Genomic DNA, 25,972 nt, shown 5'->3' on the forward strand with positions numbered 1-25,972 from the left:
TAATACGTTCTTAACCTTAAAATCTCTGACAACTTATTTCTTTTTATCATAAGTATTTTAATCATATTCAAATTATTGTCTTTGTTATTTTTGTTCTAAGCAGCTCAATAAAGCACTAAACTTACATCTGATGAAATTTTAGCGCTAAAAGTAGTTTGGAAGAAGTTAATTCTGCATCAGTGACTATATATATATATATATATATATATATATATATATATATATATAAAGATACATCACATTATAATCTAAAGTGTCAGTACTCCCAACAAATATTTTTTTTTGCATTTTAGTATCATGTCATTCTTTATATAAATGCATTGCAGAAAAAATATTTTTATTGCAATATTTTTTTACCTTGACCCAAAACCTGAGACATTATTCATGGACTATTTTAGAAGGGAACTGTGACTGTCTTATCTCTGACAATAATTAACTCGCCTAGGTATTAGTAACATAGATATTCTAAGAATTCATTCGACAACTGCTACGGCTGCTGGTGTAGAAGGTCACTTGTGACTCATAGGACTTGCATATCTATTCATTATATACTGCATTCATCTTAGCGGTACATTTCTTGCCATATCAGATATATCCTTGTTTAATATTTATTGCTCTTGGAGGTTCCAACGTGCTGCTATTTCAAAATATTAAACTGGCTTGATATTCCCCCAAGCGAGAAAGATGAATTCTTTCAAACAGTAAGTATCGAGTGTAAGACTCAAGTCCAACGAGAAACTCGGGTGTGATGCTATGCCTCACGCTCACTTCACCAATGCAGTATCACGTCTTAGTTGTTTATTTGCTAAGGCCATGACAAACTATATGCAACCAGTGCGAGTTCCAGACTACAAGACTGTACCTTATGGACACACTGATACCACTCAGTATAAAAATGGACGACTTCCAAGAACGACACTTCATTGCAAGGACAAACGCCGAGAAATATAAATCACTCTACGCAGATGAAAAAAGAGAAGGAAAAAACATCATTGACCTCTTTCACCACCATACCGTCACAGCAAAGTGCGTCCAAGAAGGAAAAGGATTCAGTACACCTAAAGGAGTATATTAGCATCCATATGACTCAGACTGCGACCTCGAGAAAATTTAGGGCAACAACTTACACATACACGGTGACATTTAAAGACTTCGCGTCTGACATTCCACCCGAGGAAGTAGCAGATTTCATTAATTATTTGACTCAATGTTAGAGGAACTCAAACGTCAGTGCCAAGCCGAAGATCGAGGTCGCTTGAGCCTACCTATGAATCACGACAGTTTGAACTCGCCTGTATGTCTCGGGTTTAGTACACCTGCAGAATTAACTTCTTCCAAACCTTTGAGGGCTACGGAAGACATGCAGACCAGGAGATAAAATTTTGACATCACCGATGCAAAAGTGACCATTCATATGGCATACGTTGTACTTCCATGGGAAGAAGACTATGGCTGCACTTGATCTGCTTACCGATAAGTGTATCTAGCACGATGGATACAATAGCAGATTTACGAATGAAAGGGAGTACGTGATGGGACACATTTACGCCGGGACACAAGTGGTAGCTGACCAAATTTTAAACAACGTCGGTGACGGATAAAGATAGAAACATGAGCTTTGTTATATTTGACTGTTTGTTTCTTGTTTTGTTTTAGCTGTATCTTAAAAATGAACATTTAAGATAGCGTGAAAGAAAATGGCTTTCTTTTATGAAATGTAAATACCTTGTATATTAAATGATTTTTCGAAGGCATGAACTTTAATTTGCAAAAGTAGTTTACTAGAACCAACAGCTAAATAACTCGTAAATAGGTTTATTTCATGTCGGAATGTTTATGTATGAAATGGATGGTGATATGACCAAAGCACAGGCCAGAGAGCCCATGTATATACTTGAATCAATATTTTGTACCCATACAATAGACTTTTCCTTTTCGAGTCTCTGTTCTATCTGTGATTCTTTCTTTCGAACATTTCTGTCTTCTTTTCTTTGTGTTTCCATCTTTTTTGTTCGGATGTGTATTTGTTTGTTTATGTTTGTCTATGTTTGTCCCTATCAACCTTTGTCACTATAAATGCATTTCACCCTATAAATAGTTTTGACCCTATAAACCCCATGACATCACCCATGTTCAATTTCCATTGATCCCAGGTGCCATTCCCATGTTAAATTCAAACTGACGCTATATTCCTTTTCATATAATTTCAACAAGTCCACTCTCACCATACTGTCCCCCTATACTACTATCCTCACCTGTTCAGCCTTTGATTTTAGCCTATTGCTAGAGTAGTGATTATGCTGGGATCACCAAAGTACAGACTTTGGAATCACGCCTAGTCAGTAGATTATTAGAATAAAGATCATATAAAGACTGGGATCAACCCACCTTAGGCAGGATCATGGATCAGCTCAGTTCTAATGTATGGATAAAGCTGGCATCACCCTAGTACAAACATTAGTATCACCCTATGTCTGTAGAATGTTAAACTTAGTGGTATAGTAAAGATGAGGTCATCTTTGTTCTCAAGCCAAATTACTCCCTCATCAAGTGAATAGCCCCCAGAGAGAAGCCAAATGTATTTATCTTTTTCATTATTCTTGTCAAAAATCGTGTATGTATAGTTTGAGGAAGTTTATCTAAACATTATATTAACCAGTGGGATGCCTATGATGCATGATGTTTAGAATTATATAATATTTCTTACATAATTAGTAGAGTGTAGGTTTTTAGTTGGCGTGGGGGAGATTTAATGTACACAGCAATTTAATATACCAATTAGAACATACTCTTTGGTCTTAAGATGAGTATAAAATTCATGCTCTTCCCCACCAAACCAGGTATCAATTGTGTGTTTATGATACACGCCAATAAACAATCTTCAAAACATTGGCATTTTACTCCACATCCAACAGATGATCTCGTATATTGGAGAAAAAACTAAAACTTTATATCAGTTTCACAGCATCAAACCAGATGTTTACTGTGTATCTGATGCGATGCACACTAGTAATATTGTAAATCAAATAGAAAAGGTTGAAAACAAAATCGAAATTTAAATCGGGGTTTGCCAAATCAAGCTAGAAGAAAGAAAAACTTGAAGTGGTAATACATTCACTACAACATCTTTTATTAGGACGTACAGGATTTTACCACAATTCACATTTTCGTATTTCGCTGTATAATACCGAACACCCCGCCAAACGACTGTATACAGTCTTGAAGATGACAGTTTATGAATTAAGACCACATGGAAGACATGAAATGGGATTCCGTCACTCAAATTCCTATAAGTAGCCAGGTGTCCAAGTTCAAGGTTAATATGATTAGAGTCAGCGACTATCATGAGACGTAGGAAATTGTTTGACTCTCATTATATAAGAAGCATTGGGCCTACAGATGCATGCCACAACGCCAACCTAAGTCATGTACACGCGCAGGTATTTGCGAGATTTACATATTATGAAAGTACTCCAAAGTCATGAAAGTTACAAAGGAAATAAGAAATAGTTATTGGACCCTAAAATTTAAAGCTTTGATTTTGAATTGTTTTGCAGAAAACGTGCTTAACAATTACCTGTTAAATATCCGGATCTTTTTTCATCAAACATGCAGTGGTTCTTAAGGTTTGATTTCATGTCTTTGATGAGAATTTGACGTCCGATAATTGCGCCCTTGTGTATGTAGGCAAACAAACGATCATGTATGTATGTAGGTATGTATGAGTGTATGTATGTATGTATGTATGTATGTATGTATGTATGTATGTATGTATTGTATGTATGTATGTATGTATGAGTGTATGTATGTTATGTATGTATGCATGTATGTATGTATGTATGCATTATATATTGTTCTGTATCTAACCAATGCCAGAAATATGTACTTTGAAGGATTGTTCGGATTCTGACAGTAGTGAATCATAACAAGCAAAACAATGCATATGGCTTCACGATTATAGTATTTAACGTTTTAAAATTGCAACACACAAATTATGCCTGATGAATACCGATGTTACTGTTTACGACATCATTTTAGACATAAAACCAGTCAAGATAAAAACTGAAGAACTTCACGATCTCTTAAAATGTTATCGACTTTAAAATCTTTAATAAACCTATCAATGACAATTGTTTCCATCCCTCAGCAGAACGCCTCTAACCATGACTGTTTGCAAGAGATTATAATTTCTTAAGTTTCGATGCATTCTCAACATCAGCAGTACAACAGCCATCATCGTCCTATGCTTGCTTTGTCTTTGGTAAAACACTAGCTATTATTGCATGTTTGAATAAAAAAAATTTGCAAATTGCTATTTTATGGCGCAAACAGAAACTTAGATATTTGTTACAATACCTGTTAAGAGGTGATAAAAATAAAGACAGTAAAAATTAAGTACATTATATTGATTAAAGGAAATGGAGGCATCAAAAGGAACATTTAAATATAAGAGGACTGCACAAGTGAAATCACTTGTCGTATTTGCATCAAGCGGAAATGGTATACCAAGTAACACAGTGTGTCTCGTTCAAGCACTTTCCCTTATATATTCGCATCCTTCAAATGATTTTGCAGAATAACAACTCAAAGCCTCATTAAGTAAGATAAATATTCTGATGTACACATCTACATTCAACGTTTTGTATAAATGAACAGGTCGATATTTCATACTCATCAATTAATGAACCCTGAGCAACGCTTAAATGCCGCCATGCCATACGAAAAGTACCTCTTGTCCCTCTCCAAATGCCAACTCAAAACTGTTGCTGCCGACGTGAAGGTCAAGCGTTGTGTTTCATTGAGGATCGGAGAACTTTTTTCCCTTAAAGACTCCCGCAATGTAAGGAGTGACATCTACGTCGACCCTTTGATCTCAGCCGGGTTTTCACCACCTCTATTATGTTTTATGACAAAACAGCAACTGTCACCGATTAAGTTAAACGCTTTTTAAAAAAATTCTAGATATGGATGCATTGCATATGCCAATCACTGCATCAAGACTTAGCAGCAACACTGTTATGCATCGCTTGCGACACATATAAATGATCAGTGCTGTATCATTTACATCTCTCCACTTCTATGATGTTGGCAATCAAATGGTCTCACCATCCCCCATTCGACCCCTTCTTATGCTCCACGGCAATTCCGACTTGACGAAGGAAAAGAGTCAAAACAGAAGATACTCAGCCAAGATATCAATGCCTGCTGAAGTTTGATCTTCAAACGAATGATGGAAGCCAATGGTGGTAATGTTAGAAATAGCAAATGGCAACTCCCCAGGTACTGGATACCACTCTGCGATGTTATTCTGGGTACTGCAAGCAATGTCGGCATTATTTAAAGGTCTTTGGTGGAGGAAGTACTAACAGTTGGTGGATACGATCAGTATGCCTGTGCCCTCATCAAGAGACTTATCTAAACATGACAGAAAATGAGAAGAATATCCCGCTGTAAGTGCTAAAAATGAAACTTTCCTAATGTGATGTGCAAAGACAACCAACAAATTAACACACACAGAAACGCGAGGCTGTGAACAGATCAGTCAGTATTTTATTACTTGAAATGTTAACTATTCAGGAAACTTTGGGACAAGAGTGCATTCAACAATACACAGACTCAATAACAACCTGGGACCATCACTGAAAACAAAAGTAAAACACTTGGGAGGCATACCTTTACCAAGGACTCTGAGATCACTGGAACAAGTGGATATGTATTGTACTTACCATCAGCTGTATTGAAAGCATCCAGAAACGAGGAAATGTATACTGCCAAGACGAGGAAATAGGATTCAGGCTCAAATGAGATACAGAACAGCCCGGCAACAGGAAGTCTGATTACTGCAAAGGCACAAAGGACAGTCATTCCAAGGGCGATCACTCCTATGCACAAGTTTAACAGGAGCAAATGGACACTGCAGACAGAAAATATTATCTTAGTCCATGAGAGCATGCTCAAAGACACCACGAAAAACATATAATACAAAAAGGAAAACTGACCTGGGGAAATCCGTACCTAACACAACGCATGTTATGAGCAGTTGTGTTACCCGCTGCTACCTGATGAGACTTATGAAGAGGTCGAAACAGTTTTCTCAGCATAAGAAGACATATATAAAGAAATTAAAAAAGAAAATAAATAAATCTTAAACAACTCTGAAATATCATAATTGACTGAGTGAATCAATGAATCAAATAATCAATCATTTAATAAATGTATAAGTGTGTAAATAATTTTTTTACGACAGAGCTGTAATACAAGCATAGTCTAGTCAAACAAAATAAAGACTACCCTCTTTCTTTCTTCTATCATCCTTACTCAACACAGTGATCATGCATACACGCATTCGTTCACTCCTCATTAATCAATTAATAAACTGCCTCATTTCATCTATGCAACCAGCAAGCGAGCCATGTCATGCTATTGTAAACGTATATATGGATGCGGGTGGATATGCAGGATAGATCATTGTGACTGTAATTATTGCATATCGCAATTTCAACTTTAGGATGCAGTTTGGAAATTCGCCATGCCCAAAACAATTCCCATATCCCTTGCAGTACTAACTATTGTTGTGTATTGAATGGGGTTACAGACTGAGGTGGTCCGCATTCACATACAAACTATTGTGGCATAAATAGAATGCATCTAGCACTTTTGGAAAGTTCAGACTGCTCATCTTTACCATTAAAGGGCATATATCAAAGCCCAAGTGGATTCCCAAACTGGCAGTTATAACTGTAGAAAATCTCGACACCCAATGTTTCAATGGTCAATTCTATCCGCCCCATTTCCACTCAATGACCATTACAAAGAGCAAACCTGTACGAGTACGGCATGTATCACGGACCGCTACACTTTTACAAACTGAGTTTTAAATGAGGACGTCAGACATCAAAAAGTTTTTAAAAATATCAACTCCACCATCACAGTCATCGTCTTTGGACGGGACCATTTGCTTTACCATATTTGTGTCTTCGAGAACGTGCTAGAAAAGACCACCATCCTGTTGCTACTTACCAAAAACAGAAAGTAGCATTATATATGGATCAAGGAACATTCCCGAATGGTGCATATCAGTAACAAATATAAACATAAAAACACGTTTGATATCGATGCCTCCCGACCCGACCTTCTCGAGTACCACGTAAAGGACTCCCGTGGTATAGGATCAAAACCGTAGAAGATTTTCCCACCGGAAAGAATAAGCTAGAATTTAAGTACTTCTTTCATCAAACGGCCGTACCTTAAATCATGTGTGCCTTTAACGTGCTTGTGAAAAGGAAAGAGGTTACTTCTACCGACAGTAACCTCTATAAAATTGTCAGCCACTTCCGCCACATAGTCAAACAATGTGACAGCAAAACCAAATTCTCCGTTATGTACACAGGAAAAAGCACAGTAGTGAACTTACCATAAACCTAGGGAAAGAGCTAGTAGGTATCTGCGAGAAAAGAGCCATCCAGTGACCTCTTATAGTACAACGTCAAACATCACATCGATTAACAAGGCTAGTTGGATAAGTACAGGGTGAGACACCCGTGACACATCAACGGCCATTACTGATAAGCCGCCCATAAGACATTCAACATCCATCAGCGACTAAACCTGGAATAAAAAACTGAAGTACCCGTCATATTTCGCAGTCTTCTACACTACGACGGTCATCTGCTGTTGACAATTCTGGGAACAGTTTCAAGGTCAGACATCAGCGTTATCCCCAACAACACGGAAAATCATACGACCTTCTTTTTCCTGAGCCAGTTCCAGTTTATAGACAGCTATCATATCCTACCATGCCACCTCGCAAAGCTGGTCAATGCTTAAGAAAGAGTGATACGTCATTCACAACTGGAATCTCCAGCTCTACACTAACTTCAGGATGCGCATTACCAAAAACAATTGCGTGATAGAGTTCGACCAGATCTCATGAATGGCACCCTACAAAACTATACGGTCACAGACGGATTCGACAAGGGCTAACACAAATTGCTAAATAATTCAGTCTTTGGCAAGATCACGGAAAATCTGCTAAAGTGCATCAGCGTCATTCTGGTCCACCTTAGGACTCAAAAGGACAAGCTGTGACACCTGATAGTGGCAGTCCACTATACAAGCTGATTTTCAATCGGCCGATCTATAATGGTCAGGATGTACTATACATTTCAAAACATTTAATGTACTATTTTTATTACAACCAGATAACGACGCGTTACGGTGCTAAGGCTAAGCTACTACGTCTTACTAGACATGGCTAAGGACGCCAACCTCTACATGAACGACTTTCCGGCAAGTCATCCCATCCGAAGCGACGCTACGAGGAAGGACGTAGAAAAGGTCAAGGACGATTATAACGGAGTCCCCATGGCTGAGTTCATGGGACTTCCATCCAAGATGTACTCCAGTCCGCGAGTGGGTAGCACAGAGTGCAAAGAAGTTTAGGGAACAGCGAGATCTACTGTCAAGATAAAGCTTATGCATACTGTCAAGTCTGATCAAAGGCATAAGCTATATTTTAGAGCACTACACAGAATATGGAGTTCCGACAATCTAGCTCAGCCATCTGTAGCAAGAGCTACCAAATCGGGGTAGATGACCAGATAAAAGCAAGCCTATCCCCAATGGACACTAAAAACAGATCACATCCGAAGTGGTCACGACCAGATCATGTGGTTATGCCAAATCGAGACCAGGCAGACCAGGATAGAGTCTGATGATTAATTTGCATATATCTTTGATCTCCCACGTACCTAGGGCTAAGCAGGGGAATCTCCGTCTTGAACAGTAACGAATCTGGCCAGGAGATGATGCACCATTCTATGTTTGATTTTGGCTGGCCAAGCATTTGCTCTGCTGATTGCAGGACCATAGACCTGCAGTTTGTTGAGCGGGCCGCATAGCCAGCATCTCACACGGGCAGAATCTTAGTCGGCAGGTACTAGGAAGGAAAAGCTAACTCCAACAGACTTGCATGAGAGTATGTCATATATACACTGAGTCTCTAATTGGATTGATAGTGCATGGATAACCACCTGCCAATATGCCCGCCACTACCTTCTACCTCCCAATTTGAACACAGCTCTTACTACCCTTGATGTGTCCGTCACCACCCAATAGCCCCATCAAGAGCATCCAGGGCCTGGAAAAGTGTTGCTGCTCTGTGGCGTAGGAAACAAACACGATGCAACGTTTGAAAAGAACTTTCAGTATTGTGAATTAAAACCCAAACAGTCCTAAAAGTTCCATTTCATGTCCAGATGTATGTTCCAAATAAAATCCAATACTGATGCATTCATGTGCATGTAGTCTGGAACGTGCTAATGTACCAATGGTCTGGAGTGTGGTGATATGTTAATTATTTTCGATGTATCACAGTAATATAATCTTAAATGGCATTGACTGAATTCAATATAATTCCAAATCACAGTTTTATTCCAAGAATATTATTGCGCACTTTGTGATTCCAGCCAAATGTACTTTGAATACATAACTCCACCCAAATTAAAAACTGAACACAACAATAATACCGGTTCTACTTCAGAGGTTAAGGCAAGAATAAGTAATGATTCAAGTAAACAACATTACATACAATTCTAAAACACAATAATAGTGTGGGTCAGCCTCTTAAAATTGTCAACAAGTTTAGGAATTTAGAAGTAGAAAACTGATATCGTAGACTCAGATTGAAATAAACCTGCTTACCTCTATTAATAATTATCTCAATATTTAATCAGTGATCTTAGAGAAATATTTTATATGTATCATGTTGTTTACAAAATAAATTTCACTGGGCATGGTACACCACTAACTTGATTTTTAACAGAGGTCAAGAACAAGATACAAATGTACATAACATATACTCATTAAGAAAAGCCAATAAATAACACAAATTAAATATATAAGACCTCCTCTCATAATGAAAAAGAAGTTTTTTTGTAATAAACGTTTCCTTAAACATTAGTCAAATATACCTATATTAAAACTTACATAAGATGACGTCCTATGACTAACAAAATATTTACAAGAGGCAATATAATACTTTGAATTTTGTTTTTCATCCTGCTATTGAAAATCAGGGGAATATGATCACTGAATACAATAATCGGAGAAGGAACTGAACTGATATACACTTCAAAGTGTTGCAAAGCCAATATCAAAGTCAAACATTCCTTCTTGATTGTGGAATAATTTATCTGGTGCATGTTAAATGTTTTCGAAAAATAACACACTAAATGATCTATAATATTTTTTGCCTTCTTGAATGAATACTCCACCAATCCCAACATCACTTACATCAACAGACATTTTTAATGATTGAGATTTAGAGCTGAAAGAACTGTGTATTCTTAAGTATGGCCTTTAACTTATCAAAAGCCTCCTGACATTTTTCAGACCAATGAAACTTTGTTTTCAAACTCAATAAATTGTTCAGGGGTTTGCCAATGATGACAAATTGGAGTACATTTCTGATAATATCCAGTCACACCCAAAAATCACATCAGCTGCTTTCTACTGACAGGCACAGAAATTCAGAGATAGCCTTGACCTTAACTTTTATACATTTAACTTGACCCTGTCCCACGATATGTCCTATAAATATAATACAGGCATGGCAAGGTATTAGCAAGAAAGCCAGAGCTCTGTCACAAGAATGACAACTCCCTTCCCCTGTATTTCTGTCATACCTTAATTTCATTTTTGACCTGGTAAGGGATCGACAGTCTATCACTGTTCTGCTAAATGGTTCGAGAAATGCAGGAATATGTTGCAGATGAGCTTTAGGTACCTTCTGATTGGGTTTTCCTAGCATTTAACAAGTTCGACAAGATCTACATTATTTACAAACATCATTTTTAATTTTTGGCTAATAAAAACAAATAAACATTTTGTGATAAGTCTTACTGAACCCTAAATGACTAGCATAAGTAGCTTCATTGGCTAGATAAAGAATTTCCTGTCTATACGATTTATCAACAAGAGTTTGGTACCTCACTGACCACTTGTCACCCGCGGACACCTCGATTGGTCTCCATTTTCTCATTAGGACCCGATTTTTAACATAATAACAAACACGTATTTGTATGGCTTCAGTTTCGATAATAGCCCTCTGAAACAAACAGAAGATCTCAGAATCTTATTCATGTTCGACAATGAGTGATTGTCATTTGTCACCCTGATTAAATAAAGAGAATGAATAATAAAAAGAGGACCATTGTGATTAATAACTCTTGACTGATCAATAAAAAAAGAAAAACTGGCTTCATCAAACGTTTGACCATCAAATGTGTCAGCTAAAGGAATAATTTCCTGATCTTCGTCATTCTCAAGAGCTTTATGTATCATAGCTCTAGTAACTGCACAAGCTTGGTATAAATCAGGATTTTCTATTTCAATAGGATCGACTTTCTGATCCAAACAAGGTTTGTCAGTTACAAGTGGATTAGCCACAACCTTGTCTCCAGCTAAGCCATTGTCTAGTAATAAATGAATACCCTCAATGTGTAAAGACGTTACTTTTCCGACTGTCACGGATCCTGAGACTAAGTCTGATGACAGCTTTACACAGTGGAGGGAAACATAAGAATACCGCACTCTACTCCATGGATAAGAACACTTTCATTGGAAAACGTCTTCTTGAAAAAAGGCAAAGTACCAGATAATAAAAGACTCTGAGAAGATTGTGTCCCTTAACGTTTTAATAGGGATAGACTTAGCAGAATCACGAATAAGTAATGCAGAACCTTTGAAAATGAATGCTTCATAATTCTTCATAATAAAATCAGACTGAGGATTGTTTGACCCAATAACTGTATTGTTTTCAATACGGACCGTGACCCTGACCTCTCAGAAATAATAACATTTAGAATAGTTCTGGCTTGATTCTGATGTTTATCTTTCAATCTGTAACAATCAGAAACGACGTTTACTTCTTTCTGTAATAGGTGCACGTAAAAAGAGATAAGGATTTCTGATCAGTTTTCTCTGAAACTCAGACACTTTAAGTTGTGCCAGACTGAGATTTGAAACTATTCGCATGAGACTGAAGTGTTTTGTTTTAAACAAAATAACAGGTGACAGGATTTTCAATCGATGCTTACCCTCGGCTTTCGACGTGTGGGGTTTAAAAATGACCCAATTTTCATGCGCGGAAATTTCAACTTGTGCGTCAAGAGTACGCTGTCCATAATAAATTCACTGTAGGAGGCAATGATTGACATCTACTCGACAATAGTTTAGACCTTGATGGCAATAATATCGCACCAGTGGAATATATACATGAACTGGGCGGAGCTAACAGTTCACTGAAGTCAGGCTTAGCTTCAACTGACTTAGCTAGATTGTTTGGGGACATCCATTTAGTACGTACGCAAAACTCTGGCAAAGCTTGACCCATGCGTACTTTTTTTTTTACAAGCACCCCACCTGCGTATGTACGCTTGAAGCACCCCCTCCTCCAATTCTATAGAGCGGCCTATATTTAATCCACGCAGAAACGATCAAGGATTAGTAATATTAACGTGCTTAATAAAACAGATAGTCCGCCGACCTTGAATGTCTGGCAACATCAAAGAAATAATATACGTAACTTTAAAAAGTGTGTTTAGTGTCCGCTAAAATTCAAACGCAGACTTAACCCAGTCAAATAGGTTACGTATTAAACAAATTATTATCGAGGTTTCACCCACCCCAACCCTCACCCCGTTTCCTATTCATACATACATTATCAGTAGCCCCGTCCCCCCCCCCCATTCGCAAGCGTATGCATTTGGGTTACACACACACACACACACCCATGCGTACGTACTAAATGGACGGCCCTTTTGAGATTACGTTTGAAGTTTATGATAGAGGAAGCGGAAACAATGATGACATGAACGGGCTGACTTTTGCTCAAATATCAGCATTGGTATGTTTGGACATCACATTATAATCAAATGGTCAGAACTGGAGCATATCATTATGGCGGCTCACGAAGCCGGTTGTCAACGGAAGTGGACCAACTTAAATGGTTTTATTGGCAAGTTGCTTCATTTAGCGGGATGTTTAAAAGTTCGGAATCATTTATTACTTCGCTGGAATCATTTCTGATAAAATATCGCCATTTGTATGATTGCGCTTTAAATTATAATCAGTTAGACAAAACGGGAATATATCTCGCTAAGGCAGTTTTCGGCGTAGGATTGGGCTTTATTGGCGATTAATTTGCTGGAATCGGCAAAACGTTTAAAACCTCGAACGTTTTAATTAATGGATCGGTCAGAATAAAATTTAATGGACAAAGCACTCAGTGCATACATCCGAACTTTAAAATCACAATGGCGCAAAGAAGTATATTTTCTTTTCTGTCTGTCTCTGTCGCGGAAACGATCTGGCGGTGATAACTTTTCTGACCCTGAGACTCCAAAGTGTTTGCATCACTATATAAACGTAAAAGCCACAGTTGCATTATTCCGATGTACAAAGGCGTGTAGCTTGTGAAAGGAATCATACTTTTCTGATTACTGAACCCGCTGATGACTTTACGAGTACCAGAATTTCTCTTAATGTTGTCAGCTCTGAGGAAAAGAAGAGTCAATCGCCGAAATTTATTAGAAAATGTAAAGACGAGTGGAAAAGTGAACTGACAATTCTGTGATGTACATCACTGATATTTGAATAATATATAACCTTCATATTTGTATGGGTATATTTTTGCATCTAAAATTATTTGCGTAGTTGATAACAGAATATCTTGAAAAGTTGAAAATATAATAAAGTAGGCTATAAAGTAGGACAACATTAAGGAGCCGACAGGCATGAGATTTGGAGATTCCCAAAGGGCAGTAGATAACAGAGAAAGATGGCAAGAATTGGTTGTAAAGTCAACTGTGGTGCCCCAACGACCTCTTGGGTTAAGGGTTTGATGATGATGATGATGACGATGATGGGGTATACAAAATCTTCCTCAGTCTGTTTCATATACAAAATATACACACGGTAACATAGTTAGAAAGAGAAACACTTTTACAAAAATGAGGCTGTATATTTCTTACATAATACTGAACAGGTATTTCCATTATTCAGCATTAGGCAATAAATCTTAAACATTATATATTTCACCAATAACGAGAAATCACAGCTGTGAGCTCACGACTGTCCAAAATAACTGACTCTCGAGAATTTAGTTTTGACTCATGAGATTCTCATTTTTAATCCTTAGATTTTGGGGTCAAGGGTCCATTGATTCTTCAGTCTGGATGTCTATTTAGAACCTGGCAGAGTGAAAGACTTATTGACAAAAGAAACTTTGTGAGCTAAGGAATAATCGTCAGCTGTATGAGCAGTATTTTATAAAGTTTTGACCTTTTGCTCCTCAAGAGAGGTCTTGACGTCACTGTAGATGCAGTTCTTGAACTCTTCAATTAATATGAATTGTATGAGGCTATCGTAATTTTGACCGACCTTCTTGGCTCAGCACCACCAAATAACTAATTGTTCTTTATCTCTTGTAAATTCGACACTGATCTTTTTTAGTTCCGAAACCTTTGAGGATATGCCTCAGGTACCAGTTCATAACACATCAAGATACATTTCTTAACCAGGTCATAATCAGCACTTTGTTGTACGGATAGCGAAGTACAGACTTCATGACCTTTGCCTGTAAGTACACTTATACTATCTATACTATAAAACTATCAATACTATCTTGGCCATTTAAAATTTATAGCAATTTTTTCAAAGTGCGGAAAATATTTATCTACTTCCTTTTCTCCTAGAGGGTGACCTTACCTAATATTTCTCGGAACATCAAAACATGAACTTGTGTGTAAACGAGGGAGTGTTTCCACGTGCCAGTTATAATTCTTTTAATCTAAATTGAAATTCCCTTTCTTCATTGCATCTGCATCTTTCTTTGTCTGTCTGTCTGTATGTTTCTCTGCACTTACATGTCTTCTCTTTCTCTCTCCCTTCCCTCTTTTGTCAATTGCATATGTCCCTTCTCTTTCTGAAGCCGCATTTCTCTTTCCTCTTTCCAGAGCTGAAGCTCTCCTAAGCCTATTTCATTCATCTGTTTTAACTTCAATTCAATTACTTTCAGTTTAAAACCATATATAGTCTTACTAATCTAACCCAAAGCCCTTTTATCCAAAATATTCTTTTCCACCAAATATTAGACCAAAATATTTTATTTCTTGCTTCCTTGAAGAACCCTTCACGTCAGATAGATCATATTGTCTGGCATGCTGGAGCAATTTGTCCTTTTTTAAGGACTCTAACCCTTCCTGCGTGGGATTTAAAATAAAGTTCTCCATGTTCTAAGACATTGTGAAAGTTTGTTTGTTTCACTATATATTTCTCAAATATGTGAAATAATACTTAGGACCTAGATATACTTAGATAATTCCTAAACAAAATGAATTTAAATTTCAAACACAAAATATTCTGAAATATTTTAGAGAAATTCAGATCTCAGACGAGCTCCCAATTTTCTTTTACGGCGCTATGGTCTTAAACTAAGTAAAAGAAAAGAGCGTAAAACAACAAGTTTTGTAAATTTCGACAAATAATGTATTTCCCAAGAATACAAAGTGAAAATTTAAAAAGAACTTACATTATTGTGAATTAAATCCACAAAAGTCCTAAAAGTTCTATCAAAAGTCCAAATGTTTGAATTTCCAATTGAATTCCAGTGGTATTCAAGGTAAATTTTTTTGAATCCTGAATGTGTTGATGCGCCTGTGGTCTCGAACGTGCTAATGTTCCAATGGCGTGGAATGTGATGGTGTGTTAACAATCTTTCGAAGTATCACAATAATATACTTCAAAATGTCCTTGACTGAATTTACTATAACTCTAAATTAATGTTTTCAGTCCAAAAATATTATTGATCACTTCCAGTGAATATTAATTTGAATAAATGGCTCCACCCAAATTAAAAACTGAACACAACAATAAGACTGATTCAGCTTCAGATGTTAAGGCAAGAATGAGTAATGTTTAAAGTAAACAAAGTAAGCAAAGGATCAGCCTCCTCTCTAAAGCGTTTCAAGTTGTCAAAAAGTTTAGGAATTTAGAAGTGGTAAACTGATGTCCTTGACTCAGCTTCAAACAAACATGCTTAACTCTGTTAACAATGATCTGAATATTTTATCTATGATCTTAGATAAATATTAACTATGTATTATGTTTTCTTACAAAACATATGTCACTAGTCAGGTACACCGCTGACTTGATTTTTTAACAAAGGTTAAGTACAACATACAAACATACAAAACATAATAATTAAGAAAAGCCAATATATTATACAAATAAAACAGACATACATATACAGTCAGAGAGGCATAGACGGAGTCAGACAGATAGTCTCAGAGAGAAAACACAGTAAATTCTAGATAAAACCAGAGAATAATATATTCCTTTGCAGTATATGTTCAACTGTAGACAGAAGCTACAGAAACTAAGCAATGTCATGAGCGAAGCTCCGGATGTTTACGTCATGGAATTTAGGACGAAAAGGTCAACATTCGTAGTAGTCTGAAATTAGGTTATTGCCCTGGCGCATGCGAAATAGATAAATAACTATTGAACATAGAAAAGTTCGAAAGTTCGCTTCTTTTTTTTTTTTTTTTCTCACAAAAATAAGTCAGATCACCCATTCGTGTGGACGGTTCCTTAATAACGGATTGTTGTTACATCCGGGTATTTCTCATTCAACTGAAGTAAACATCGGTCTTTGTCCTTCATGCAGTCATACTGTTTATGCCCTTTATGCAGTACTGACATTATTATATAATTAAATAATGTCTCAAATGTAATATTGAAGACCTTCTCTTCAAAAGGTTCAACACAATCACAGATATTATGTAGTCTCCAGCGATTTGAATTTAGTATCAAAATATTGATGGGCATACCAATAACGAGGAAGTGACTTACCTAACCGCAAAAGACGGTTCTCACACAGCAAAGACAACAACCAATAACTAATATAAATCGGTGTGATATATCTGGAGAGACAATAACTAATATAAATCGGTGTGATATATCTGGAGAGAGAGAGAGAGAGAGAGACTTCACCTAAAGCTACCATGTGTCAGATTTTCGCTAACTCCATTTCAACATATTTCACCGCTGGTAAATAAAAACCTGTTTGAACCAGTTCTTTAGTTATACAACAGGTTCATTTAACTACCTGGTTTTCTTTACGTCTGGCAACAAAACATGTGACGACCATACAATAGTGCAGAGTGTCTGTAATTGTATTAATTTTAAAGATCATGAAACTAGTGAAATGTGTCAACTTATAAGCTGAAATAATTCACAAAAACCTAGAGTTTGTGAAGAATCAATTTGATAACTGATAAATAAACGAGAGAAAATGAATTTTTGAGGGGGCCCACTTTAATTGAAACTTGTAGGTCACGAACCGTTACAGAAACCTCACGTGACTACAAAAACTTACACGTCATCTTCCTCCAGTGGGCGGGTTAAGAGTCACGTGGTTATAGTTTAAATGGTAACGGGTCAGAAAGGCCCAGTACCAAAACGGCCCGGGTTAAAAAGGCCCGGTCCAGAAAGGCCAGTAACGGGTCAGAAAGGACCTGGACGGAAAAGGCCCGGGTTAATAAGGACCGTTTGCAAGATTGATTAATAATAATAATAATAATAATGATAATAATGATAATAAAGAAGAAGAAAAAAGTTTTTCTACTATACCCATATCTATTCACATCTAAGTCAATGATATTTTTACATATATTGCTAAAACACTGAGCTGCCAAAACCATATCTATTCACTTCTAAGTCAATGATATTTTTACATATATTGCTAAAACACTGAGCTGCCAAAACTGAAACACTGGTTAGTGAGGATTAACACCTAGACAAAAATAAAGAACGGATAGCAAACAGCAGACCTTTACCGATTACGCAGACTGTAGTACCGATATTACGAAAGAATCAGCGATCGCCTTGTACTTTTCACACTTCCTTTACCTGTTTTCTGTCTCAGATTTATTTAATATGTTAGGAAACTTTGATAATCACAATTAAGAGTCAAATACAAATCTCTACAATCACAACATTTTCCTATGCCTCTAGTCTCAACAGCGCTTGATGTGTCATATGATTTTAACAGTTTCTGTAACGATTACTGAGACACTCCTTACTGAACTACACCAGGGGATTATCTGTAAACTTCCTATGGGACCAGAAAACATCTACTCCCATAAGGTACATGCGCATGCGCAGCAACAAATAATAAGATAATTTCAGCATGTAATACGTATATAAATAGCAAAGTCTTTACTGGTGATCACTGATTCTGGTGCTTATGGATTTATTTGTGTGCCAACTTTATTACAATCTATTTGTTTTAATTTTAGCATTGTTTTTCTAAGTTTTTAGTACTTATTGTTTCGTCTTGTTTCACCATAATCTGTTTTCCATACTCGTCTATCAATTTATTATTACTTATAAAAAAAGATAAGCACTTTGTATAATGGCGTATGTTCACTGTATTCATTGTGTTCGGGAAGTTAGGTCACGACAGCATGCGATTGCTTGTGATGTGTGTGGATTTTGGCAACATCGCACGTGCAGCACTGGTAAGTACACTTTTAAATATATTCCTAAAGTAGTGAAAATCTTCATATTCACTTCTATTCAATTGGAAATAGGGGAGCAGGAGCAAACACATTTATTATTCTTACGTACTCTACCTTTTCTTGAAGTCACAAGAACTACAATGAAACATATAAAGATGACGGTGCAGGTCATTGATAATAAAATTATCAATGAGAGTTTTGCCTATTGCGGACTTTTGCAACACAGTGCACAAAAAATAAGAAAATTCTTTAGTTAAGAAAATTCTCTTTATTTACGACAATTAAGACACTACTATGCAAATTATGGCGATATTTAGCTTCATGTGTTCAATTAAATCACGTATGAATTTTTTATCCTTTGCATGTTTAAATTGTACATCCTACAGAGTATGAATCGAAAATATTTATCTAAGAAGATTATATAATAAATTATTTATTCTAGGAATATCCTTGGTGGCGTACAGGGAGGCTGTAAATAGCAGAGGGGAAATCAGTTTTACATGGAGGCCATGCAGAGAATTGGATCAGGTATGATATAAAGCAACTAAATATTTTGAAATCATTTCTACCACGTATGACCATGGCGGTGGAAGGTGAAGACAAAGACGAGCCGATGAACCCAACTTAGTTGTATATATAAATAATTAAAATATAGTTGATTAATTTCTCATAAAATTAACGGCGTTTATCCAGAAATGCTGCTGACAAGTCGTAACACTATTTTGCATTTATTAAATACACATTATTCGTTCACAACAGGTTCCAGTGACCATAGGTATATCCCATCAAGACCAAGATGAGCCAGAAGACCCGCCATTTTTGGAGTTAAGTGTAAGTGTTTAAAATTCATAAGGCGACACGAGGAATATTAAGAACACTTGTAATAAGGTAAATAACAGTACAATCGTGTTCATGTCGTATTTATGTTGTATATATAAACAAGTAAAAATATAGTTGATTAATTTCTCATACAATTCAAGGCGGTTATACAAGAAATGCTGTTGACAATTCGTAACACTATTTTGTTCATGGTGAGTGTTTATCGAGGCAAATTTTTTATTAATTAAATAAATCCTTAATCGTTTACAACAGGTTCCAGTGACCATAGGTGTATCCGATCAAGACCAAGATGAGCCAGAAGACCCGCCATTTTTGGAATTAAGTGTAAGTGTTTAAAAGTCATAAGGCGACACGAGGAATTTTGTTTGTAAGGCGATGAATTAAACCACTCGGTTTTCGACTGCCTTAATATTTATATTTCCATAAGTCACAATTTGCCGTTATACATATGATGAAACTAAATTAAAAATCATTATTTGGTGCGAAGAAAAATAGAAAATGTAATGTCTTTTATTGTTTCATTTATTTCATAGATCCCTAGTATTGGCGATTTGTCGACTGATATTCCGGTAGCCGAGTCAACGGAAATTGAAGTGGATCCATATGGGGCGATTACGATTCCCGACAGCCCCGACGCAGACACTTCATTCGATATAAGTGACAGAAAAATTGATCCAGTGAATATTATTGACGAAGAGTACGTATATGCAAGTAATACTAGTAATATTTGCAAAGAGTATGAGACACGTTATTATAAACATGATTTTGAATTCCTTGGTAATCATATACAAACATGAAATATGTGCAACCGCAATACTTCCTTACAACATAAATGCTTAAATTTTGTATGATTGCTTGCATAACATTGTTTATTTCAGGTCAGTCCACGATGTTTTGACTGAGACGATGGTCGAATACCGTGGTATAACGTATTCAATCCTAGAGGGATCTTCTCAGAAACATACCAGACTATTGGTGTCCAGTCTTGGATATTCATATGGGGTAAAGGTGTGTGAAAATGTGTCGATATTAATAGTATTTACATCAATTATTGTAAACATAGACAAATACATATGATTATTTTCAATTCTGACAAATTCAATTTCTTCAAAATCCTGGACAAACATTTTAACTTATATCGACAAACAAATTCCACATGATAATTTCAATTTAGTTTGTTAATATGGATGTGAACTTGTGTGCATGAGGTTAGATTACTGCTGTATTTAGATTGAATTTATCCTTATTTAGAATCAAAATACATACTTACTGAATCTCAACTAATTGATTGTATAATTTTTAACACTGAATACTGTTGTTTCTAGGAAATTAATCACATATCAATTACAAATGACATGTATATATCAAATGCGTAGTAAAATACATCTTTCTCGACCTTAATTTGTTACAATAAAATTGGTGTGTGTGTGTGTGTGTGTGTGATATCAAATCTTTAATTGTATTACATTTCCTCATTGGACAAGATTGTTCAAGGACATACATAATGCATTTTTGTCCTTGCAGCGAGATAACGTAAATTCTACTTTGTGGCGCTGCACTTCTAGAAGTCTCAACGTGAAGTGCAAAGTGACAATACGCCAGTAAGGGAACTTGTTTGTTCAAAGCTATGCTCAGCACACACACACACCGCTGTATCTGATAGTCAGCTAAAGGCACAGGTGTACGCCAAGGTAAATTTTTGTCAGCATAGCGTGTTACATTGTCAGCTAATTGTACCTTTTGTACATAAACAACTCAAAATTAGAATTATAAGAACAAAAATTACATGTAACTATAATTATTTAAATATTCAATCCCAACACAGTGGTGATAATAAAGGCAATAATCGTGAAATGTTTTTTTAATATGCTTTTCATAATTTTAGTGGATTTCGTGGTAAAGGCAAGAAATTTTCATACATGTTTAGTGTTTAATTATACGCTTGTGATTACCTCCTTTGACATAACAAGATTTCCTCCTTATCAAAGGTGAGACGTGCTGCTAGAGAGCAACTATTCACACCAGCCTTGAAAATTGCAGAAGACGCTATTCTGGAGAGTTCTGGACCAGATACAGTCTCTCTCCCAAAGAGGGCGCTTTTGAAAAAGAGTAGCCAATAGAACCAGAGCGAAACTACGCCCAGAAGAGCCAAGAACGTTGGACTTTGAAGTTTGTGGTTTATATAGAAATCAGACAAATCTACAGTTCGATATTAATTGACTATAAAATTTAAACTAATTGATTTTTACTTTTTTATAATGTTTGCTCATTATTCTTAATATCTGCTGTCAATTATATTTTGAAGATAAAATGTATTGTATATAGTTTGTAATTAATTTTTGATAGTTTAAAGTGTGAATATTTTATGACATGAATGATATTGATAACAATAGTCTATTTGTGCTGATTTTTAAAGCTGAATGAGGACTTCATCAACATTCCTGACTTCTTGGTGGCAGACATCAGAATGGATGGGGAGCGACACTTCCTGCTGGCAACTGAATATCAGTTAGGACTTTTGCGAGAAGCGAAACGGTGGTATATGGATGGAACATTTAAGGTAAATCATTATGCTGTATTCATTATTTTATGCTGTACGACTACAAGTTATTGCTGAGCTGCAGATATTGTGTGTTTTAAATTTATAATAGCACGCAATAATAGCCTTTATGTCCAACTGTTTAATAACTGTGATTATAACTTCCAGGTCCTTGGTGAGCCTTTCCGACAACAGGGTCAACTCATGTCCATCCAGGCTTTAATCGACAGAAATGGCGCACAGAAGCAGTTGCCCCTTGTGTTCTGTCTAATGAGCCGGAAGAAGAAGTCAGACTATCTGGCTGTAAGCCATTATGTTAAAGCTTTCTTTCTCTCTACCTGTTACAAAATTCACTGACATTTCCAGCATGTTGGATAGATATAGGATATATAGAAGAAACAGTAACAAAATGAATACACCCTGTGATGAGACTATGTCGTGATATCTCAAAAATGAAACATATGTCTCTTGAATGCTCTACAGTGTTTCCAGCATTTGTATTTCTTTCCAAGAATTAAATGATGAGTCATTTTTGAATGTTAGATAAATGACGTGATGTAATCGCTGTAGAATTGATTATGGTAACAGCACTACGAACACTGACCTCATTTCGATTCTTTGGATTACAGGTGTTTCGTTCTCTGCAGTCAAGGCTGGGACATGTATCATTAGAAGGATTCGTACTGGACTTCGAAAAAGGTAAGCTGTTTATTAATAACATTAATGTAAATTTAAAATTGAACATTACTCAACAGCACTAACAGTGCATGTCTGAACAAATTAATGACATCGCGCAATATCATTAGGACACCGTATTACCTTTCACAAAGAATTGCTTCATACACAAACAATATCATATCGGGAATTTTATTTGCATATGCATATTTTCAGCTGCATGGCTCGCCATCAGAGAGGCCTTTCCCGGCGTCGAACTTAAGGGCTGTGCCTTCCACTGGTCCCAGGCCGTGTGGCGACACGTTCAGTCTGTTGGATTGGCTGAAACGTACATGCGACGAGAAGGCCTTCACTCCTTCGTTCGTCAAGTGCTGGCCCTTCAGTTCCTGCCCAGCGCGCACATACATCAAGCATTGCAGATGCTGCAGATGAAGGCTACAACCAATGCTACACGGACCCTTATCGGGTACCTCCGCAGGCAGTGGCTGGATAACCCAGTGTTTCCAGCTGAGGCCTGGTTTGTATACCGCCAGAAAGTATGAACAAACAACGACGTTGAAGGTAAGCACAGCAAAAATAAAGCATATCAGTATAAAGACATTAGTCTGTTAATATGCATGACATAATTATCCGTATCATATTAATATTTATACATGTTGATATATATATAAAAAAAAGTATTACGTTTACAATTCAATTGTTCGTTATCTGTTTTACATTTTCAGGCTGGCACCATCGTATAAATTCAAGGGCAGTACACATGGGACTAGGCTTCTACCAGTTAGTGCCACTGCTGCGGAGGGAGGCCGATCTCGTGCGCTTAGCCGTCCAGTGTAACGACCTTGGACGTGAGAGACGAAGCTACAGATTTGAAAAATCATTAAATACACTTTGGGACCAGTACATGCAGCACGAGATCAAAACCTCTACATTTTTGATCTCCGTCGGCGAGCTGTATGGTCTCAGAGTGTAAGTATAAATAATCACGTAATTGAGTCGTAATTAAACTGATCTTGAGTTAAATGTATCGAGTTCTTAATATTAAAATCGTTATGTCTTTATTCTGCTGAAAGACATTATTAAACTACGTCGTTGATGAAATGTGACCTGTTACTTGCGATTTGCAATGCTAGTCGCATGAGTACAAAAATCCAACAACCCACACTTTCAAATGTTATTGAGAAAAATTAAAAATAATATTAAATGCAAATGTCGTCATTTGAGATTTGTGAAGTCATGTGACTATTAATACAAATGGCGAGTACTGGGTCATGTTTCATCTACGCCGTAGTTTCGTCTTGTCTGTCACCGGATTAACGACATAATGATTATAATACTTGTCATTTCTGAGGAAATAAATAATTTTCCTATCTATTTCATGCCGATATGAGCCGATATAACAAAATTTAAATTCTCGGCCCGCTTGTAAGCGACTACCATACCACATATGTTCATGGTTAAACTCTTTTTTGTTACAAGACAAGATTCATATTATTTGCGTTTATTTCTTTAATACTGTAATAGGAAGTTATAATTTTTATTTTGTACATTGAAATGACTTTATATGCCCATTAGGAATACAATCAAACTTGTTGCGTGTGATACATTTTGTGGTTTTGTGCATGATCATCGTTTCTGACTTTGATGTTTTTGGAGAGACTAGCAAGAGAACATTTTTAGATTTAGAAAATGCATATTTTATAATCTAAAATGTTCTTTAATTCTATTCAGTAATGGTCATATGTGAACGTTGAAAAAGTACTTTCATCCTGGAAAAACCCGGGAAATGACATGGAAATTTATATTTAGAAAAGCTGAATAACCGTGAACAACATTACTATATCCCTCTGTTATTCTAGGATTGAATCCTATATCGTCATATTAACGTCGGTAGCCACTGTAGTGCAAATTTGTTAAGTTTTTAAGTGATTATCTACGTATGCATGTTTTTATAGTTCGATGATTATTTGTTGCTGTTATTGTAGAATTAGTTAATATATGTTGCTGTTAAATTTATTTGACAGCCATTATGAGCAATATTGTTGTAGTATTTGATATTAGATATTAATATTCATGTATTATCGATATTGATTGTTATTACTGACATATTAATAAATCTGAAATGGCATTAGCGTTTGTCTTTTTTGTGCTTATACTAGTTAGACATGATATCTTTTCTTCTTTTTCTCTTTCTAACCTATCATACAAATTTATGTTGCAAATTTTTTATATATAAATAACCTATTAAATCTTTTCCAATTGTGACTTGACTTCCATTGCAACCACAACGCATTAACGGTGTCTACAAGGCACAGAATATAACAAATGTCTATTGAAAGCATAAATTATAATCAACGCAGATAAAATACGCATACACGTATTAACGATACTGAATGTATATGAAACAGGAAGAGTCAATAGTCTTCGCAAATTAAAATGTTCATCCATCCATCATAAATGAAATCGCCATTACTTAGTTAAGGCATTACCATGACAAAGTTGGCATGCACAAACCACACGTGGGTGACACTCAGTCGTATTCATTCTTGATATGTTATAACAAAGATATTACTGATTCGCTTTACATACAATGTTTTCTTACACAATTATTATTTGCCTTCCTTGTTCATCTTACATAGAACATGTATTATCGTGTCGCAATTATTCTCATGATAACTTGACGTACGATTGTGACATACGGCACAATGATTCTCTACTGCGCATTATTTATAGACATTTACCAGTAAAACAAGAATTTGATATTACATATTAGTTACTTTTATTAGACATGATACTAGTAATTGGTAATAAATACATAAATGGACCTTTTTGGGTCGGGCCTTTTCGGACCGGGCCTTTTAAGCACTGGTCCGTTTTGGTCGTGGGCCTTTTTGGTACCGGTCCGTTTTGACCCGTAACCGTTTAAATATCTACTATTTTAAAAAAATGGCGGACGCACGAGAGAGTCAAAAAACATAAAGGCCGCCCGCGCTTGTCGCTTTCCGAGAAGAAACGTCGAAAAGCTGTCAGAGAAACCGAACGGGACTTATCAAGGATTCGTCTTGGGGACCAGTTTGTTTGATGGAGATCATGGATGGAGGAGATAGGATTGGCATTATTGGGCTCCAACTTAGAATAGGCTATTTCTCGAGAAATTGCGCGCAACAACATGGAATTCCAAATTAATCGCTAGTTTTTAAAAATTTATATATTTACTTAAAATCTTTATATTTATTTAATCTTTTTTTTCTTTTACCATGGCATTTTTTAAATAATTGTACTTGAAATAAGTTTCAGAAAATATTTTTTGAAATATGTTTGAAAAAATATTTGT

The 25,972-nt window shown here is 36.2% G+C and overlaps 2 protein-coding genes across 2 annotated transcripts in view; one reads left to right on the top strand and one right to left on the bottom strand.

The window, feature by feature from the left end:
* Positions 1-17,123, bottom strand: part of LOC149794609 (uncharacterized) — a 40,238-nt gene extending 23,115 nt beyond the window's left edge. Inside the window, exons 1-2 of the mRNA XM_089968895.1 lie at positions 17,056-17,123; positions 5,727-5,914 (exon numbers count right to left, since the gene is read on the bottom strand). The gene's annotated coding sequence lies outside the window, so the exon portion shown is untranslated. The remainder of the gene's footprint in view (positions 1-5,726; positions 5,915-17,055) is intronic.
* A 1,407-nt stretch (positions 17,124-18,530) lies between these two features.
* LOC149794610 (uncharacterized) lies at positions 18,531-23,475 on the top strand. Its single transcript, XM_089969138.1, has 8 exons — positions 18,531-18,584; positions 19,344-19,415; positions 19,677-19,748; positions 21,841-21,984; positions 22,132-22,266; positions 22,593-22,662; positions 22,855-23,155; positions 23,364-23,475. Exons 1-8 carry the CDS (start codon positions 18,531-18,533, stop codon positions 23,473-23,475), a joined length of 960 nt encoding a protein of 319 aa, XP_089825264.1.
* Positions 23,476-25,972: the final 2,497 nt, after the last annotated feature.

This window comes from Sinohyriopsis cumingii, chromosome 8 (assembly GCF_028554795.1).
Source record: "Sinohyriopsis cumingii isolate HCF-2022 chromosome 8, ASM2855479v2, whole genome shotgun sequence".
Lineage (NCBI taxonomy): Eukaryota > Metazoa > Mollusca > Bivalvia > Unionida > Unionidae > Sinohyriopsis > Sinohyriopsis cumingii.

What these genes read in the sequence shown, in the direction of transcription:
- LOC149794610 (XM_089969138.1), top strand. Translation starts at nt 18,531, where the DNA reads ATGCGATTGCTTGTGATGTGTGTGGATTTTGGCAACATCGCACGTGCA. An exon ending in CGTACTGGACTTCGAAAAAG is followed by an intron (nt 22,663 to 22,854) that starts GTAAGCTGTTTA and finishes GCATATTTTCAG; the next exon opens with CTGCATGGCTCGCCATCAGA. An exon ending in GTGTTTCCAGCTGAGGCCTG is followed by an intron (nt 23,156 to 23,363) that starts GTTTGTATACCG and finishes TTACATTTTCAG; the next exon opens with GCTGGCACCATCGTATAAAT.